General features: G+C 40.4%; 3 protein-coding genes across 4 annotated transcripts; 2 read left to right on the top strand and 1 right to left on the bottom strand.

Annotated features, from left to right (window-relative positions):
• The first annotated feature begins 2695 nt into the window (after nt 1-2695).
• On the top strand, nt 2696-3339 carry LOC122641417 (protein LPA2-like). The gene has a single exon (XM_043834654.1). The coding sequence runs from the start codon at nt 2746-2748 to the stop codon at nt 3322-3324; it is 579 nt and encodes a 192-aa protein (XP_043690589.1). The 5' UTR covers nt 2696-2745; the 3' UTR covers nt 3325-3339.
• A 6800-nt stretch (nt 3340-10139) lies between these two features.
• LOC122654271 (geraniol 8-hydroxylase-like) lies at nt 10140-13235 on the top strand. The gene is made up of 2 exons (XM_043848282.1): nt 10140-11135; nt 12606-13235. Exons 1-2 carry the CDS (start codon nt 10140-10142, stop codon nt 13233-13235), a joined length of 1626 nt encoding a protein of 541 aa, XP_043704217.1.
• A 3613-nt stretch (nt 13236-16848) lies between these two features.
• On the bottom strand, nt 16849-18333 carry LOC122659515 (putative expansin-B2). 2 transcript variants are annotated; one of them, XM_043854626.1, is made up of 5 exons: nt 18190-18333; nt 18083-18138; nt 17854-17966; nt 17533-17720; nt 16849-17246 (listed from the first exon to the last, which is right to left on the bottom strand). In XM_043854626.1, exons 1-5 carry the CDS (start codon nt 18273-18275, stop codon nt 16913-16915), a joined length of 777 nt encoding a protein of 258 aa, XP_043710561.1. In that variant the 5' UTR covers nt 18276-18333; the 3' UTR covers nt 16849-16912. The 2 variants fall into 2 exon arrangements, with proteins under 2 accessions (XP_043710561.1, XP_043710556.1); XM_043854621.1 differs by having other exon boundaries at nt 18083-18333.
• Nucleotides 18334-19298: the final 965 nt, after the last annotated feature.

Here is a 19298-nt window from a genome sequence, read left to right as displayed (position 1 = left end):
GGAGGCTACTCTTTATCAATAGCTCAGGATTTCCCTCCCTAGCCAATGTGGAACTAAATTTGTACTCTCTCAATGATCTCCCAAACCCCTTAATACTAAGCTAGTACTAAACTATCTCTTGGTGGGGACCCCTCAATGATCTCCCAGACGGACCAGTACTATGCCGTCTCTTGGGTGTCACACTAGATCTAAGGACTTGTGAATGTTGCAATTAAAATAGATATCATGTAATAACATTTTGTGCAAGAGATCATTGCCTGGTCGTGTGGCCCCTGCACCAGTGCGAGCCAATGAAAGCATGTGCAAGGGCATCAATATGAATGAAATTTTTTATTTCACAAGAGCAAAACCATGCGACTAGGCAAAACTCTGTTATCCCCACATGAACAAACCCACTCATCTCATTGTACATGAGGTTGAGCAAAATATTGGATTTTGCCTGTGTTACCCAATTGCCAGAATTGTACCCAATATCCATAAGCGTAACTATTTTGAGCTTCACAAGCTCTGGGGGGATTTCACCATTTGTAAGTTCCCATCAAGATGAAGAAGCTCTAGACTCTGGAGCAACGAACCTAAAAATTGTGGCTGAATAAATTCTTTCATCACCATGGGTGAAGGGAAACTTAGTCTGTTATGTGGGCTCATTAAGTCTTGCAGCCCAATCAACCTCGGCCCTATTATAGTAGTTCCCAATGTCATTGCCAAGGTTACCATGTGATGTGTTCCTATGAATTTTTTTTCCTGTCCTATTCCCTGCCCAGTATAGTGGTCCAGTTCCTCTCATAGGGAGGCGGAAATGATGTTTTAACCTCCCTCGCGCAATGTGTTCGGGTAAGGGGTTAGGTCATCATTTCCCGCCCCTTATGAGAGGAACTGGACCACTGTACCAGGCAGGGAACAGGAGATGATAATGATCTGTGTTCCTATTGGGATGTGAGCAATTTCCCTAACATATTCTCTAGGTTAGGAAAGACCTTTATTTTAAATTTAATTGATTTGCCTAATGGATATAAAGGCTGGATCAGATTCTCACATTCTCGTAAGAACCTGATCTAAGAAGTTGTGAATGTTGCAATTAAAATAGATATCACGTAATAACAATTGATCGTTGCCTGGTCGCGTGGCCCGTGCATTAGGGTGGGCAATTGAAAGCATGTGCGGGGCATCAATATGAATGAGATTTTTAATTTCACAAGGCCATGGGATTTTTATCCTCTCAAGTGCAGTGTGCTGCCCAATGAACCTTTAAAGTGCATCGGACGGTAGCCACTGCACTTGGGAGGGTAAAAATCAAAGTCTCAAGTGTAGTGCATCATCTGATGCACTTTAAAGGTGCACTGGCAGGGCATCGCACTTGAGAGGATAAAAATTCAGGGCCAAGTCCATGCAACCAAGCAAAACTCTGTTATCCTCACAGGAACAAACCCACTCATATCATTGTACAAGAGGCTGAGCAGACAGACATTGTACATTGGCTTTGCCAATGTTGACAATAGTGTCTTTCCTATTCTTCACTATATATATTGTATTTCTATATCTACTCCGGAGTTTCCTAAATTAGAGAGATCTCCAGTAATCTTTTTCATTCTATATAAACCCAACTACTCCTCAATTGAGAGTGTGGATTAATTCCCAAGTTAACATGGTATCAGGCATGGTTTTCTTACCAAAAAACAAAAAAAAGTATTAAGCATGATTTCAAATATTAGTATCAGATCAGCCGGTATTGATAATCGATTGATACTATATTAATGTAAAAGTTTGTGATAAGAGCAAAATCGTCCAAAAATCAGAAGCAATCGATTTCTATTTGTATCAATATCGATATTGACTAATATTGAGTTTGAGACCGACATCAATACCGATACCAATATCAATACCGATTTTTAAAAACATGATCCCAAGCCGAGCCCTTCTCCCATTGTCTGGACTTTGGATTCTCCTTCATGCCCATTATTGCTCATGTTTTGCTTATGCATTTAGAGGAAAATTATCTCCTCCAGTCCCCTAGTGACTATAATAAGAGGTGGGGGGGGGGGGGAGGGGTGGACCCCAACCAGGTAGAGTGTTTGGACAGGAATAGGGTGGTCATTGCAACCCCCCCCCTATTATAGGCATTGGGGGAACTGGGCCGGGCAGGGAAGTGTAGGGGACAAAGATCCTGCATATAGAAGGCTTAAGAAAGCACATACCAGTAGGCTTACAAATAGGGGTGTAAATGAATAGCCGAAATCCATTTTCGAATCTGTGTCCGTATCCGTTTAGCACTATTTGAATCCATCCGAAAGCTAAACGGATGCGGATATGGATAGGCTATAGCTATCCGAAAAGCTGTATTTACATGTAAACGGATAAAATATCCGATCTGTATCCGTGTCCGTATCCGTTTAGCACAATCCGAATCCGTCCGAAAGCTAATTGGATGCGGATGCGGATATAGCACTATTCGAGCCGAATCCGATCCGTTTACATCCCTACTTACAAATACAATCTGGATCGATTTGTACCAGTTTCTTTTTTGGTAAAAATTTGTACCAGTTTGAATCGGATAGACCTTTGTCTTCCTCAAAAAATTGATTTTTTTTTTTACATTTTTATCCTTGGTCCGTACCAATCCACAGCAATAGGTAGAATTTGGTAATTTCAACTTTCAAGAGTCTTCAAGCGGGGCAGTTCTGTCATTCTAGTCAAAGAACGTATATCAGGAGAAGTGGAGAACACATCCAGAAGCATAAACGAAAAATGGAGCTACCTATCCACTCTTCTTGTTTCGTGAAAAGACACACACCATCTCTTCTCCGTCCGCGTCTGCAATTCCCCACCCAAATCAGTCTTACAGTGAGGGTTGAATCATCAGCACAAGATGAGAGTACAAATGAAGGAATTGAAGAGAGTTCCTTTTTGGCTCCTCCCAAGAAATCAACTGAAGCAGGACTTGGCTTCGGCTCTTCTTCTCCTTCTAATGGTAAACTCAGAGAAAAAGAGGGTACTGTAAGTAATAAAAGGAAGGGTAAGAGAAATAGTGAGAGGGCTTCTTCTATAATTCGTCTATCCCCAGTAGAGAAACCCGCTTTTCTCTCCCAGCAGCAGGGAGAATCTCAGTCCGAGGAGCAGAACAGGAACGAGAGCGCTTTTCTACTCACTTGGTTGGGTCTCGGTTCCCTTTTCCTCGTCGAGGGTATTCTTCTTGCAGCATCTGGTACGATTGTTAATTTATTTTCCTTATTTCCACTTAGGGTTTTTATTTATATCATATTTTGCGATTTACTATCTCTAATCTCTGTTTTGGGGATTATTGTTGTTGTTAAACACAAGATATAAAACACTACGCTTCAATTTTTTACATTCTACTGCACAATCACCATTCTGAATAGATAAATGATAATTTGGTAGGAATTGGATTTTGAAGCAAAGAGGTATTAGTGAATGGGAGAAGAGGATAATAGGTGTTTAGGAGTTAAAGGTATTGTTGAGCATCTTCGTAATGAATTAGCTGATCGCATGAGGTGTCTCGAATTGGAGAAATAAGTTGAATTTTAGGGAAAGTTAGCATTGATGTCAATGAGAATGGAAACCTTCTCTTTTGAAATATGAAGGATAGGCTTAGGTTACTGTTTAGCATACTCGAAATGGAAGAGTGTATATCTCTGTCTCTAGGACAAAGAATCACTCAATGACCAGATTGTGGTGGTGGTTCAAGGTTTTGCAACCATATCTACTGCGTAAAGGCATTAGAATGGCTCACAGAGTCGAGCATATTGTAAGAAAGTAATTAATGTAGTCCTAGATAGGTAGGAGACCTACTAGGAGCCAAACAACCGGATCAAATAACAAAAGGGGTTGCTGGTTCGAATGGACAACACTAGGATTTAGGTCAATTCCTAGGGTTTGGGTTGGATATTGGGAAAGGGGTTTATAGGGTATTAATGGGCAGGTCTAGGGGGTCAATATGGTATAAAAAGGTTAGGGTTTGGATGAGTTTTGAAATTCTGCAATTCTGGACAGAATTGAGTTGCAAGTTTTGGGCTTTAATGGAGTTAGGGTTTATGGGATTCAAACCAAAAATAAAGGGGATCAATTGGGGGAAAGGATTAGAGGATTAGAGGATTAGAAGAAGAATTTTGGCGTCAAACTTACTGGAGATTCCACTGGCAGCAAGCTTCGACAGTTGTGAAGGATAAAGCCACCTTCGAATTTGAAGAAGATCATCCCAGCCGTCACGGCGTAAGAAGTCAACTGGATTCCACCAGTCCCTTTCCACCTTGATAGAACCACAAGGATGCACACTCACAAGGAGCACAGGAGCAGCAACAATGGCAGCCAACAAGCAAAAGCTTTTTTCATTAATCAAATTCGTGTACAATGCTGGCCTCCCTTACAAACTTATATAGAAGACTCAAAAATAAACTTAGACACTAAAAAGGAATGGCCTAATCCTATCCCTAACCTATTAGATAATTGAAATTGACTAGGAAACTAAAATACTAAAGGAAATAGATTCAAAACATGGCTGGACTTATAGAGTCCTAATCCAGCCCAACTTACATCACATGACTACTTAAGTTGTCACATGACCACTTAACCAAGTCACATGATCACTTAAATTGAATCAATTGGATGCAACCAATTTGAACTGGTTCAATTAGAAAACATAAAAATAAACTAAGTATTGGGCTAATCCCGTATGCAGCCTATGTACCCCTAGTTTAGGCTCATTAAAGTGATCTAATACATAGAAAACCCTTGGGAACAAAAGCCCAACATGTATATAACCCAACCCTAGGCCTATTTCTAAAGAAATAAGCCAATATCTATGATGAACTGGCATCAGTACTGCTTGGGCTGTAAATGAAATAATTGTTCCAGGTTATTTTAATGATCAAATATTGTAGTAGAGTCCAAGTAATTATGGACTTACCGATCCAAAAGATCTCTTTGTGTCCATGGTTTCACCTTAAGAGCCAAAACCGTAGATAGCTGTCCAATAGGATAAAAGGGAAGGGGGGGGGGGGGAAGACAACTCAATTAAGATCAATGAAATATCTTAATGTGTTGTGTATTTTTTTCTCTCCCTCCGTTTCAAAAAGGTGATATGTGCCCAATTAGCAATTGTGTATAAATATGCACTTAATCTATAGCTGTCCAATAGGGTAAAAAGGGGGAAGGGGGGGGGGGGAGAGACAACTCAGTTAAGATCAGTTAGGAATTAGGGAATTTGTCAAACTGGATGTTAGTATGGGTAGGGATAGAATTTACATGAATCTCAATAGCCACACCAGTGATGCAGCTCCAAGTAGGAAGAAGAAGAAGAAGAAGCCCTGAACTTAGGGCTTGATTAGGGAGCCATAGATTAGGATTATTATTTTCCATACGTAGTTTATTTTCCTGTTTTTAGATTGAACCGGTTTAGAATTGGTTGCACCCAATTGGTTCAATTGGTCTAATTTAAGTGAAGTGTTCCTATTGGTTAATCGGTCCTTATATCCTATTGGCTAGTATGGAATCTTCTTTTAAATTAGTTGTTTTAAGTTAGATGTCATTTAACTTAAGTTAGTAGGGTTAAATAGGTCTTTTACTATTTTAAGTTATTAGTTTTAGTTTAAATTACTTCCCTTCCACGATTTTTGAAGGAGAAGACTTTAATTTGTATTAGGACTTGGCATAAAGCCATATTATAAATATATTAAATCGTGGGAGGCTCCCCCACATTGAATTTGAATTAAAAAGACTATTACTACTGGCCAATTGCTGCTACTGCTGCTGTTCCTACTCTTTTGTGAGTGCATCCTTGTGGATTTCAAGGTGGATAGGGTGGATGGATTCCTGCGACTCCTTGCATCGAGAAGATCGGGAGGTTCCTTCAATTATCAAGCTGCTGCCGGTGGATTCTTGCTATAAGTTTGAAGCTTAAATTCTATTTTTCCATTCATCCTCCCTCCCAATCATTCCCCTTTTTATTTTATTTGAATCCCATCAAAACCCTAAGCCTCCATTATCCCATTGATTCCTTTAAACCCTAGATCATCTAGGTTACATTAAACCTTCATCCATTATCAGAATTCAATCAGATTCAGACCACAGCCCCTTCATACCACTACCTATACTCAGACCCCAAGCTGCTGCCTTATTTGTCTCTCAAACCCTAAAATTCCCCAACTCTATTAAACCCCAAAACCCTAAAATTTCAGAATCAGTACTTCCAACCGTAAAAAACCTCTCATACTTGGATCGAACCTTTGCCTCCCTACCTAGAAAATTCGATCCTAACCCTAGCCCTAAACTCCCATTAAAAACCCTAATTTCAACCTAAGTCCTAAATCCCAAAACCTAAACCCTAACCCTAGAGTTTTAGAATTTTAATTTCTGTTTAAACCTATTCGAGCTAGGGTTTTATTTAGTAATGATATGCAGGTCAAAAGGTAGCTAATGGAATAGGTTTTGAATAAGTTTAAACAGAAATTAAAATTCTGAAACTCTAGGGTTAGGGTTTAGGTTTTGGGATTTAGGACTTAGGTTGAAATTAGGGTTTTTAATGGGAGTTTAGGGCTAGGGTTAGGATAGAATTTTCCAGGTAGTGAGGGAAAGGTTTGATCCAAGTATGAGAGGTTTTTGATGGTTGGAAGTATTGATTCTGGAATATTAGGGTTTTGGGGTTTAATGGAGTTAGGGAATTTTAGGGTTTGAGAGACAAATAAGGCAGCAGCTTATGGTCGAGTATAGGTAGTGGTATGAAGGGGCTGTGGTCTGAATCTGATTGAAGTCTGATAATGGATGAAGGTTTAATGTAACCTAGATGATCTAGGGTTTAAAGGAATCGATGGGATAATGGAGGCTTAGGGTTTTGATGGGATTCAAATAAAATAAAAAGGGGAATGATTGGGAGGGAGGATGAATGGAAAAATAGAATTTAAGCTTCAAACTTACAGCAGGAATCCACCGGCAACAGCTTGATAATTGAAGGAACCTCCCGTTCTTCTCGATGCAAGGAGTCGCAGGAATCCACCCATCCTATCCACCTTGAAATCCACAAGGATGCACTCACAAAGGAGTAGGAACAGCAGCAGCAGCAATCGGCCAGCAGTAACAGTCTTTTTAATTCAAATTCAATGTGGGGGAGCCTCCCACTATTTAATATATTTATAATATGGCTTTATGCCAAGTCCTAATACAAATTAAAGCCTTCTCCTTCAAAAATCGTGGAAGGGAAGTAATTTAAACTAAAACTAATAACTTAAAATAGTAAAAGACCTATTTAACCCTACTAACTTAAGTTAAAAGACATCTAAGTTAAAACAACTAATTTATAAAGAAGATTCCATACTAGCCAATAGGATATAAGGACCTATTAACCAATAGGAACACTTCACTTAAATTAGATCAATTGAACCAATTGGATACAACCAATTCTAAACCGGTTCAATCTAAAAACAGGAAAATAAACTAAGTATGGAAATCCTAATTTATGGCTCCCTAATCAAGCCCTAAGTTCAGGGCTTCTTCTTCTTCTTCTTCTTCTTCCTACTTGGAGCTGCATCAACTAGCCATGTTTGAGGGAGCCCCTCAAACCGCTATTTATTCATGTAGGGTGGCTGACCAGCAACCTGCTAAAGAGAGGATGCATATCAATACATGCACATGTATGGTCTTCGCTGGTTTATCTCTCTCAGATGTTATCTTTCAGTTTCTATCTAGATGTCACAGAACAAGATGGAGATTAATAAGATTCCTCAAATTCATTCAGTGAAGCCCTCTTTTCAAAGATGTTTATTTCCCTGCTACATTCTTGAGGTTATATTGTCTTATTTGTTGGTGTGATATGAACCTCAAATTAAAGGTCTAAGTTGAGATCTGAATCCTAGGCAGTAAAATCCAGCACTTTACCTCTCTATTCTCTATTTTTTTCAATTATTTTCTGTACTTCTGGTTTTTATGGCTTTATTAATCTCGAGATCCATGATCCACAATTATTCCCTCACTAGAGCTATTTTATTCTGAACATTTGATTCTGACTTAGAAAAGTGAACCATAGGATCAACCCCTTGAATCCCAGTCTCCGTATAAAGCCCATCATTGCTAATCCTAGCATCCATGACTACGACCATATTCTGGTTGGGATCTATGCTTCCTTTCACCTTGATCTTCTTTATCACTTGAGCAAAGATTCGGGATTTCACCCACACTCACTACTGCAACAACTGTCAGTACTAATTACTAAATATATTGAGTGGAACGCGAAATTATATATTAATCAAATTCTGGGTCAAAACCAAGGCATATAAAATTCGCATTGTCCTCACCAAAGGCAAAATGTTAGTGGTACTACTATCCTTTCTGAACATGATTTCCAGACAGGTATTGTCTGAATCTGTTGATTGTTCTATGTCAAACTAAACCAACTTCAGAAATGACTCTCATGTTATCCCTTTAGCAAAAAAATCATAAATAACCCTTTGAAGAAGACTAAAATGAGAACGTTAACCAAGGAACAGAAATTCAATAATCCTTGTGTTTACACTTGTGAAATAACCTAAAAAGGAATGCACAACCACCAAAATCCCTCACTGACCTTGTTCTACATCAAGTGCAGATTTATCACCAAACTAGGCTTCTTTGCTTAGGAATAAGTCTAGGGTTGGGTTATATACATGTTGGGCCTTTGAACCCATGGGTTTTCTATATAATAGACCACTTTTATGGGCCTAAAATATGGGTAATTAAGTTGCATACGGGATTAGTTGTTTTAGTTCCATTCTTAGTTTTATTTTGGTGTTCTTGTTCATAAATTGAACCGGTTCAACTAATGGTTCAATTTAAGTGATTTTAGTAGTTTTCTTTGAAGTATTTAAGTTGGATTGGATTATGACTCTTTTGAGTATTTTAGTTTCCTAGTCAATTTAAGTTATCTAATAGGTTAATGATTGGGTTAGGCACTTAGGCCTTTCTTTTTAGTGTAAGAGTCTATTTTTGAGTCCTTTATATAAGGTTGTAAGGGGGGCAAACATTGTTGACGAATTTTGATATTAATGAAAAGCTTTTGTTGCTCTTCTTCTCCATTGAAGATTTGTCTTGTGTTTGATCCAGGTTGGTGGGATCAGTGTTTGATACGATTGACACTTTGCGGTGGGAAGCCCGGGTGGTTCGTTGGTGGGCTTGGTGTTTGATCCAATCGACACCTTGAGCTGTGAAGCCCAGGTGGTTCTTTTGAAGCTCTCCTTGAATTTCAAAATCAAGACTCAAGAATTATTCAAGATCCTCTAACCAACTGAGCTGCCCTTGCAACAACAGTAAGTTTGAATCATCCCATCAATACCCATTCTTCTCCTAAACCACCCCAAAACCCTAATTTTCCCACCCATCTCCCAAAATTCTTAACAAACCATTCAGCTAACAACACCTTCACATAATTGGATCGAGTATTCTCCTGCCCATTTGGCATACTCAAACCAAGCTGTTTTCCCATTACCCCATTCAAACCACAACATTCCACCTATTTCTGGAGATCATCCCATTACCCAAATTCTTTACAGACCAATCCAACCATAAAAAACTCACCATACCTAAATCTGGGAGAAAGATTTGATATTATGGATACTTAGAGGGGGGAGGGGATGATATTCACTTAAAAAAAAAAAAATTTAAGTGTTATATTATTATTGACTTTAGTCTTACCACTGAATCATCTGATTTTCGTCAAGCTTACGGAGAACCAAAAAATTGGTTGTAGTCACACAAATCACACACCCAACGCAATGTTTCTTTTGGTAATCACACAAACCATGGGTGCGTTAATCCAATGGTTAATCGACTTTTGAGATCTGAAATGACGGGAACATATACAATGCACATCATATTCACACACCCAATATGGAACTAAATCCAAGCACTCAAGCACCCAGCTATCATTATACCGTTTTACATCCATTTATTATGCTTTATATTTTAAAACAATAATTTTCATGCACCGTCTGCATAGAGTACTGTTGTGCCCAGCCAAAATGACCAAAACCCCTGCCTCACTCTAAATACACGCTCTCCTCGACGGAAACACTTTAGGCTTGCATTATTGCATAGGAGACCATAACGCCAGTTGAACTTATCGCCGCTAGCTTCCACTTTCTACGGCCATTGTCTTTGCCATGTCTCTGATCTCCGAGGCTTCTGATTACTTCTTAAACGCAGTTTGGCCTACTCGCATGCTATCGATCTTCCTGGTGTTGGCCACCGCCATAACAATAAGACGGTGGTGGCGTTGGTCGAGGAGGGAGAGACCGCCACTTCCTCCGGGGCCACGAGGCCTGCCGATTGTGGGCAACCTCCCCTTCCTCGATACCGAGCTCCACCTTAGTTTCGCCAAGTTTGCTGAGACCTATGGTCCCATCATGAAACTCCGACTAGGCAGCAAGCTCTGCATTGTGGTGACGTCGCCGTCACTGGCAAAGGAGATCTTCAAAGATCACGACACCGTATTTGCCAACCACCACATGATAGCAGCTGGGGATTTTATCACTTACATGGGTATTGACATGGTCTGGTCACCATATGGTTACCATTGGCGGATGCTCCGTAAAATGTGCGTCTCGAAGATGCTAAATCACAAGAAGCTCGAAGCTCTGTATTGCTTCCGGCGGAGAGAGGTCCGCCACATGGTGAGCCAACTCTATTCCAAGGCCGGCTCTCCGGTGGACGTTAGGGAGGAAATGTTCCTCACAGCATTCAACATCATAACCAACATGTTATGGGGTGATACACTAGAAAAGGAGGAGGAGTGGCGCACCACCGTCGAGGTTCGGCGAGTAATGGATAGAGTTTTAATGCTTTTTGGAAAGCCCAATATTTCGGATTTATTTCCGGCGCTAGCGTGGCTTGATATCCAAGGTATTGGGCGGCGGATGAAGAAGGAGATTTCGTGGTTGGATCGGATGTTGGATTCCGTCATTGAAGAACGACTAAAAAGAGATCGAGAAAGAGAAAGAGGGAGCCTGCGACGAGAAGGGAATGTGGATGACAAACAAGCCAAGGATCTCCTGCAGGTCTTACTACAGCAGCTCAATCTCAATCTCAAGACAAAGGAAGGAGTCCCTAATAATACGACACCTATCCTTACCATCTCCCACATCAAGGCCTTGTTCTTGGTAATGTTACTGGTTTTTTTTTTTTTTTTAGCTTTTTTTGAGCTTTCCGTGCTTCTTTGCAATTTTTATCCTCCCAAGTGTGGTGCTTTTAAAATACCCTCTATTGTCCGCTGCCCATCCTACTGCTGTGCTTCCTCATCGAGGCAGGCGTGCAATGACTGTCATATCCCACTTGGGCAGAGTGCTCTTGCAATGGGTAGGATGGTCATTACACGCTGCCTGTGTGAGGAAGCACGATCCTGCAGCCTGCAATACAAGATCCAAATTGGCACCTGCATCAAATTTTTGTCTTTAAAAGTGTATAGAACAGTGCACTACACTTGAGAGGATGAAAATCCGTAACAAGTTGTGATTGACTTACTGACTGGCCGGCCTGGGTGGGCTAGACTTATGTAAATGACTGTATTTAAATGGCCCAGGTTACAATAGTTTTAAGATAAACTGCCAGAAATATTCAAGGTAATACTAATTAGGTGTTGGCACCAATTACTTGTAAATAATTCATATTCTACGCCCCCCTCTCGAAGAGAACACCAATAGCTTGTTTTTGAACTCTGATGGTTTTGCCTAGATCCTGGATATGGCTTGGACTGAGCTTTTCAGCCCGCAAGGTGAGATTGGGTTGGAATTTTAAGTTCGACGTCTGATCGAGTCAGAGGTGGGTTGCCTTTCTCGTACGTTCACGTACGAGAATATGAACCCAACTCGCCAATCAAGTTGGGCTTGAGCTAAAGCTATAGGTGAACCAGATCCAGTTCAGTTCGATCTGATTTTAAATAACTACACATTAAGGGGAAATGGTTTTTGTAGGAAGCGTGGCCCCAACGCCCAAACACAGAGGAGGCGAAATGAGTGCCCCGCCCCATGAAAAACAGAAATGGCCACCTTATTGATATTTCCTTGCGCGTTCCCATTGCCCCCCCTCCCCCTCCAGGCCATGTTCCCTCACAAAAAACCTCCTATATTAATTATTTCACATTACCATTACAGCTTTATGCTTTCAGAATTATTTTTAAGAATGATTGATGTTTGATGAAGTATATTTTTTTTAAGTTCATAAAAAATTAAAAATGAAAAAAAAAAAAAAAAAAAAAAAAAAAAAAGAGAAAAAAAGAAGAAGATCAGCTAGGGTCAATCAGGCCAGCTCAACCATTACAAAAATTAAGGTCAACCTGACTCGGCCCAGCCTGAACAGGGTCAATCAGGCAGAACTGGATTGAGAAATCTCAGCCCAACTTCAGGGCCAAGTTGAGCTTGGGCTGAGCTAAGGAGACTCAAGGTTGAGCTGAGTTTTTAAAAAACATAGCCCTATTTCACCCCTAATTTCACTAATAGATTACTTAAGTTGTGTGTGTGTGTGTGTGTGTGTGTGTGATATCTAATGCTGTTCTCACTACAAATACATCAATGGTGACTGGTGAGTGATGAAATGGGCACTTGCCCGATTCACTAAATTTTATATATTTATAGGACATGATGATGGCTGGGACTGAAACAACATCGAGCACAGTGGAGTGGGCAATGGCTGAGCTATTGAAACAACCACATATAATGAAGAAAGCTCAAGAAGAGCTAGAAGAGGTAGTGGGGTTGAACAATATGGTGGAAGAGTCTCATTTGCCTAAGTTGCATTACTTGCATGGAGTGGTGAAGGAAGTCCTACGTCTGCACCCACCTGGTCCTTTCTTGATTCCTCGATGCCCAAGTGAATCCTGCACCATAGGTGGCTTTATGATTCCAAAGGGTTCCAAAGTTATAGTGAATGCATGGGCTATACAGAGGGATCCTATGTCTTGGGACAACCCCTTGGAGTTCCAGCCGGAGAGGTTCTTGAGATCAGGTGGTGATGAATTTGATTTTAGTGGCAATGATTTTCGATACATTCCATTTGGATCAGGAAGAAGGGTTTGTGTAGGAATCCCAATGGCAGAAAGAATGGTACCATACCTATTGGCATCAGTTTTGCAGTCATTCCAGTGGAAATTGCCAAATGGTGTGGAACTTGATATGTCAGATAAGTTTGGTTTCGAATTAAAGAAGGCAACACCCCTTTTCGTGATCCCATCACCTAGGTTATCTGACCTCACACTCTACAATTGAAATCCTAATTGTGTAATCTATGAATGCATCTTGGTCTCTTTAAGGTAGAACTTTTCAATGTTGTAAGGTTGAGATAATTGATGCAACAACAATAATTCTTAAAGCCTGCAGCTATATTGTTAGAATGGGTGTGGGAGTTTATTAAATTTCTATTGATCATCGATTAATTTTGTGCACATTTCTGTCCTTGTTGATGCTCTCTTTGGCATATATAATTTATATTTATATTTATGACCTATTTATGAATAATTAATTATGATAATGGCTTATGGGATATAAACAATCGTCGTTTGGTTACTAATAGACTTAATTGATTATATAATAAAAAATATGTTTGGCATGTGGGCAAGAGATCACTACCTGGGCCTCTAGAACTTGCACATGCACGCTGGCCAATGGGAGCATAACATGCAAGCATTGCCTTGGGAGGGATCTGGGGTAGCGCGTGCGTTATTTTCACGTGCTTTTGTTTGTAGGCGTAGGAGCCATGTGGGTCACACGACCAAGTAGCGCTTTTTTCTCCATATTACACATCACAAAAGCTTTCCTTTTAGATTATATAATATATATAGTAGTATATATATATATATGTTAAAATATTATATTATATAGTACATATTATATAATATAATATTATATCATATAAGTGTTGATGTTCACTATGGGGAGCGTAGGCATGGGGTCCTATAACATAATATTATATAATATAAGTGTTGATGTTCATTATGGGGGAGCGTAGCCCTTATGCGTGCATGGGGGCCAATGATAGCATGTGCATTGGCATCATGGGGGTGGCATTTCCATTTTTCATGGGAACAGGGCGGTCATTTTGCCCCCCTGTGTGTCTGGGTACGGGCGATACACTCCCCAATGAACTTTTCTCCGTTGTATAATGTGATATCTATTAAGAGAGACAAACAGAGTGGGGGGTGGGGGTGGGGGGTGGGGGGTGGGGGGTTGGAGGGAGAGAGAGAGAGAGAGGACAAAAGAGAGGTTTTATTCAAAATTTAATATATTTTATTATTTTACCCCCATTTAAGTAGCAATTATGCACATGTTCGTTAATGGTACCCGCATAAATAAATATTAATAGTTTATAGTGATAAATCATAAAACAAATCTTGAGATGTTTATGAAATTATGCTTATATTGATTTATTTTTAATGATAAATAAAGGTTATAAATAATACCAAACACATCTGGTTATGTGTCAGATAAGCATAAATTTAAGCAATACCAAAATAGCGTTAAATTTAAAAATGACATTCAAGAAAGCTGACAATACTAGAGCTTCTTCTTTGTTTCTTTCTCAGACAAGATTGCAATATTGTTTGAAGGGTCCTCCTACATGTCACTATGGAAAGTGAAGGAGATCACTTCACTATATTTTTATGTACCCTCATGAATCATTTTGGTGAGTGGAGATAAAAAGGTTATATTTGTAAATTGACCCCTAATAGAATCTTATAGGGAGAGAACTCTACGGTTCTCTCTCATGTACTTTCTCCCCGTAGCTACAGATCCGGCTCCTGTCTTGCAGTGGTCGGGAGTTGGAGCGTCCAGCCCAGCAAAACCACCTAAAAACAAGGGGTGGGGTGGTCATTTCACATGTGGGGCCCAGGTGTGACCCACCTGTGAAATGACCACCCCACCCCTGGTTTTGGTGTCGTTTAGCTGGGCTGGACGTTCCAACTCCCGCCACTGCAAGACAGGAGCCAAATTCCGTAGCCACACCCTTTCCCTTTGTCCCTCCACCCTCCGCATCTCACTCCCCTCCCCGTATATCTTCGTATCCAGATCGTCTACGGCCTGCCTGCCAGTAGCGGCCAGAGCGGCACACCGATGAGGCATGGCGCAATGACCGCCTTACCCCTGCCCGAGCGTCTTGCTCGAATGGGGTAAGGCGGTCATTACGCCTCGCCTCATTAGTGTGCTGCTATGGCCGCTACGGGCAGCAGGCCGTAGACGATCACGATCCTATATCTTCTCCCCCCTGCAACTCCTCCTCGACCCCTCTATAACTCCCCCTTACAAACTGAATCTTCAGTCCAACCCTCTCTACCCCAAAAATCTGGCTAAGTACGAGTTGGGCAGTGGAGGCGAGTTCCAGATATCAGGCAATACACATCTGGTTTGCATACTGAGACAACCATCTTGCCACTACCACCAGAGAGGGGCATGCCTTCTTTGATTTGAATGGGAATCAAGGCAGTCAAACAGTTTAAATAGAATATATATCATGTTTAACAGAGTTTTTGTTGCTGAGAAGAGGAAAGAAAAATTGTTTCTGAGTTCATTCAAGTGCAATCATTAACAGAATGAGAATAGATTTCTTTTAACAAAAGCTTGAAATGGCAATAACCATAGTTGATGACCATAACAAACCACCTCTCATCTTTGAATTGTTCTCCTCTCAGGTTCTCTGCCCAGTTAGGTTCGTAGGTTCCTCTCATAGGGAAGGCAGAAATGACGACCTCACCCCACCCGGTCAGTGTGTTCAGGCAGGGAGTGAGGTCGTCATTTCCGACCCCCTATGAGAGGAGTAAAGTCCCTCATCTTTCCATTTATAGGGTGGTAGAGCTTCCAAGGGAACCCCATCCCACTACATTCTCAGATGTCACTATAAAACTGAGCAAAAAGGTTCACGTACAAAGTTGACAACCCATCACATATGAACAAGGAACAATTTGGATCCTCTACTGCCGAGCTGCCTGGTAGGATTGTGCTGTTCAGACATGGCGAGATGTGCAATGACCACCTTACCCTTCCCCGAACGCCTTACCCAAGTGGAGGTAAGGCAGTCATTGCACGCTTCACCATGTCTGTGCACAGCACGGTCCTACCGAGCAACTCGACAGTAGAAGATCTGGATCCAATGGACTCTGTTCTTTGTCCCAACTATGAGAGAGAGAGAGAGAGAGAGAGAGAGAGAGAGAGAGAGAGAGAACAAAGGGGGCGGGGTTGCAGAGTGGGGGAAGGGGTTGCCAATCACTTGCCGTAGGGAGAGAGAGGGAGAGGGAAGAGAACCGTAGCTAGGGATTAAAGTAGAAATTTGGTAAAGTATTATTAGTTGTGAAATTACTATTTAAACCCTTCCCATGTTGAATAACATGAGTGAAAATTTGGGGTAGGAAAGTCATAGTGAAGTGAATTGTTTCACTAGGCGTCGTAACATGGAAGAAAACCCTTGTTGATGAATGGATTTTTTTCACTCATTAAATGATGAGGGTCGTATTGCTTTTATAATTATGTGATCTTAACAATGAATGAATATTCACCATGGGTGGAAAAAAAATTCTCCCTGAAAGTTTGCTGGAAATATGGAACTTTTGAAAAACTATTGAAAAAATGAGACGACCAAAAATAGAAAAATAAGTGCCAATGGATTATATGATTACCACATCAAGTTGTTACATGACAAAAGAGAGCCAATGTCTTACCAATAAAAAATAGAGAGCCAATGAGGAAAGTCTTATTATTATTATTATTTTTAGACTGATTGTCACTGCCTTTAATCAACCACGTGGGAAATGGGACTTTATGGTTGACACCATTTTCCACGGGCGCTATCTATTATGTAAGAGAAAGACTTCTCCTCTTCTTACTTCTTCTAATCAACAATAATAGACTTAGAAAACATAGACTAATAAAGACCTTTAGATAAAACTGATCATCAGTTAGTCTTCATAATTGACAACCGATCGATAAGTAGTACCAGCCTTCCACCCTGCCGGAATGGCGTTGTTTACCACAAGTGTCTTGCCGGATTCAAGCGAAGTCAACCTGAGAGAGAAAGGAGCTTGCAATTCAGAGCCATAGTTAAGCTTCCACACTGCACCCCACGACTCCTGCATGCAGAGCCATGTATCTGAGTCCAGAGCTTGCCTGAGATCTACACCACTGAGATCACCATCGCCGTCCTCGAATTCTATCACCGCCGCAAAGTACTCGGAGTTGGACCCAGAATCAACATGGAAGGCAAGCTTTACTCCTCCATAGTTGCACTCCACTCTGCAATCATATGTAACATATATACTTAACTCCTTTACTAATTAATTAGTATCCCATAATCTAATCGAGTCCAAATCCGGATCCTCCCCATGTGGGTTGGCACCCCACGTTGGTAGAGGATCCGAAATCTTTGTACAAAAGGGTTTACTTGAAATACCCATTGCACCTAATGTGGTAATCATGTAATTATTAATTTTTTTTAATGTTGTGTTTGGTATGTATTCTTGAATGTATTCTAAGTCGATTTTGCATTTTCGAACCATAAAAACAACTATTTTTAGCCCACCTTTGATATTGAATCTGCAATTTTCCAGCTTTGCGTAGTTGACTAGCTTGGCCAGACTTCGCCATGGCTCCAAATGAAGTCCCACTCATATCAAAGTGAACTGACTCTGATACACAACCCGGGCACTCATCGGTAACCACGACGGTCACCGGATTCCCTGAACATGCACCATTCTCTGTGCATTTAACCTGAAATGGTAGTGTACAGAGACAGAGAGAGAGAGAGAGGCCAGATTAGTTCTTTAATTCAATAATAGGTTACATGCATGAAACCCAACTCAGTAACCCTTAATTCTACTATTATCATACATAATGTAATCACCTGGTAGCAAGTCCCACAACCTTTGCCTGATTTATATAGAGAAGAGCCTCCAGCTGATACCAAGGAAGAAAAAGGAGATTGCTCTACAGAGGTTCCATACCCACAAGCACCACCTGCATGCACAGTAAGTTTATATTAATTAGCTCTAATTAGTGTCTTATAAAATGATAGAAATTAGAAGAAGAAGAAGAGATCCTTATAAGTAGGCACAGTGATCTCACTCCATTACCATCACTTCCAGGACCAGTTGGACTTCCATACCAAGTTGCTCCAGCAGGTGACCAATCAGACTCAGTCTTAGATGTATTATAACTTGAGAGTACTTTTGGATTAAAGCAAGAACAGTAATCTAGGAGAGAGAATATAGTAAAGAGAGCAAAGATGAAGCAGAAAGAGGAAGCTTGAAGAAGTGTAGAAGCCATGGCCACTAATGGAGATCAGCTAGGTATCAAAGCTATAGTATTATTAGCTCACTTGCCTTGGTTGAAAAGAGAGAAGCTAACTGGTTTTTATAGAGGACGAAAAGTCATTGAAGTTTGCAGCTCAATCAAATAAAGTAATATAAAATTATAGAACAAATCTCATAAGATCTGAACCTTATACTCTACACTTGGGTTACATGAAAAGAAAATCTGAGTCAATTGTCTCACCTCACTACAAATTCACGATTCTGTCAATTATATCAAACTCACGTACGAATCATGGTTTGAGGTATCAGTATCATATCACTCGATATGATCGATTTTGCATGGTTTTGAGGGTGACTAATAGCGATACCTGACTGATATCATATTTGTGAAATGATATAGATAATAGGTAAAATAATAAATAAAAAAATCCATTTTTTAAGAATAAATAAGTGTAAACTTATTCGATACAGCCGATCTACCATACAGTATCTTATCAGTTCTGTAAGTGACAGATACCTAATCCGATACTGTGCACAAAACTCATCTCCCAATTGCATCATGCATTATCAATCATTTGTACTCATCAAACGGTAAAACATACATATTATCGGTTTGGGATCCTCTCCAATGAAGGTGAACACCAAATGAGGCATTCGACAACTGGACTGATTGTGCACGCATTGAGATACACACAGACACACATCATGACACACACTCCGCGCCCCTCATTGCAGTGCATCCGGATCCCACATTACCACTCTCGAAATATTTTCTTCATAGAAAGTGGAAACTACCCATGAGTAACGAGTCGAACTCGGCCGTGCTGAGTCAAGTGACGGGAACGTGCCAGTTGAGACGGTTAATCAGATAGTTATTCTCCATGGTGGGACCCATCAACTGAAATTTTTTTTTTTTATAACGGAAACTTATATATTATATTACCAGGATAGGCCCCAAATTGATTTCTTAATACTAACATTTAACCTGGACCCGCTTTTCAAGGGGGTTTTTGGTTTCATAGAGACAGGAATTTCG

The sequence above is a fragment of the Telopea speciosissima genome, chromosome 1 (assembly GCF_018873765.1).
Source record: "Telopea speciosissima isolate NSW1024214 ecotype Mountain lineage chromosome 1, Tspe_v1, whole genome shotgun sequence".
Taxonomy (NCBI): domain Eukaryota; kingdom Viridiplantae; phylum Streptophyta; class Magnoliopsida; order Proteales; family Proteaceae; genus Telopea; species Telopea speciosissima.
The sequence above is the reverse complement of the archived record's forward strand: the minus strand, read 5'-3'. Positions and strand labels throughout refer to the sequence as shown.

What these genes read in the sequence shown, in the direction of transcription:
- LOC122641417 (XM_043834654.1), top strand. Translation starts at nt 2,746, where the DNA reads ATGGAGCTACCTATCCACTCTTCTTGTTTCGTGAAAAGACACACACCA.
- LOC122654271 (XM_043848282.1), top strand. Translation starts at nt 10,140, where the DNA reads ATGTCTCTGATCTCCGAGGCTTCTGATTACTTCTTAAACGCAGTTTGG. An exon ending in ACATCAAGGCCTTGTTCTTG is followed by an intron (nt 11,136 to 12,605) that starts GTAATGTTACTG and finishes ATATATTTATAG; the next exon opens with GACATGATGATGGCTGGGAC.
- LOC122659515 (XM_043854621.1), bottom strand. Translation starts at nt 18,275, where the DNA reads ATGGCTTCTACACTTCTTCAAGCTTCCTCTTTCTGCTTCATCTTTGCT. An exon ending in GTTGTGGGACTTGCTACCAG is followed by an intron (nt 17,721 to 17,853) that starts GTGATTACATTA and finishes CTACCATTTCAG; the next exon opens with GTTAAATGCACAGAGAATGG. An exon ending in TTGCAGATTCAATATCAAAG is followed by an intron (nt 17,247 to 17,532) that starts GTGGGCTAAAAA and finishes ATATGATTGCAG; the next exon opens with AGTGGAGTGCAACTATGGAG.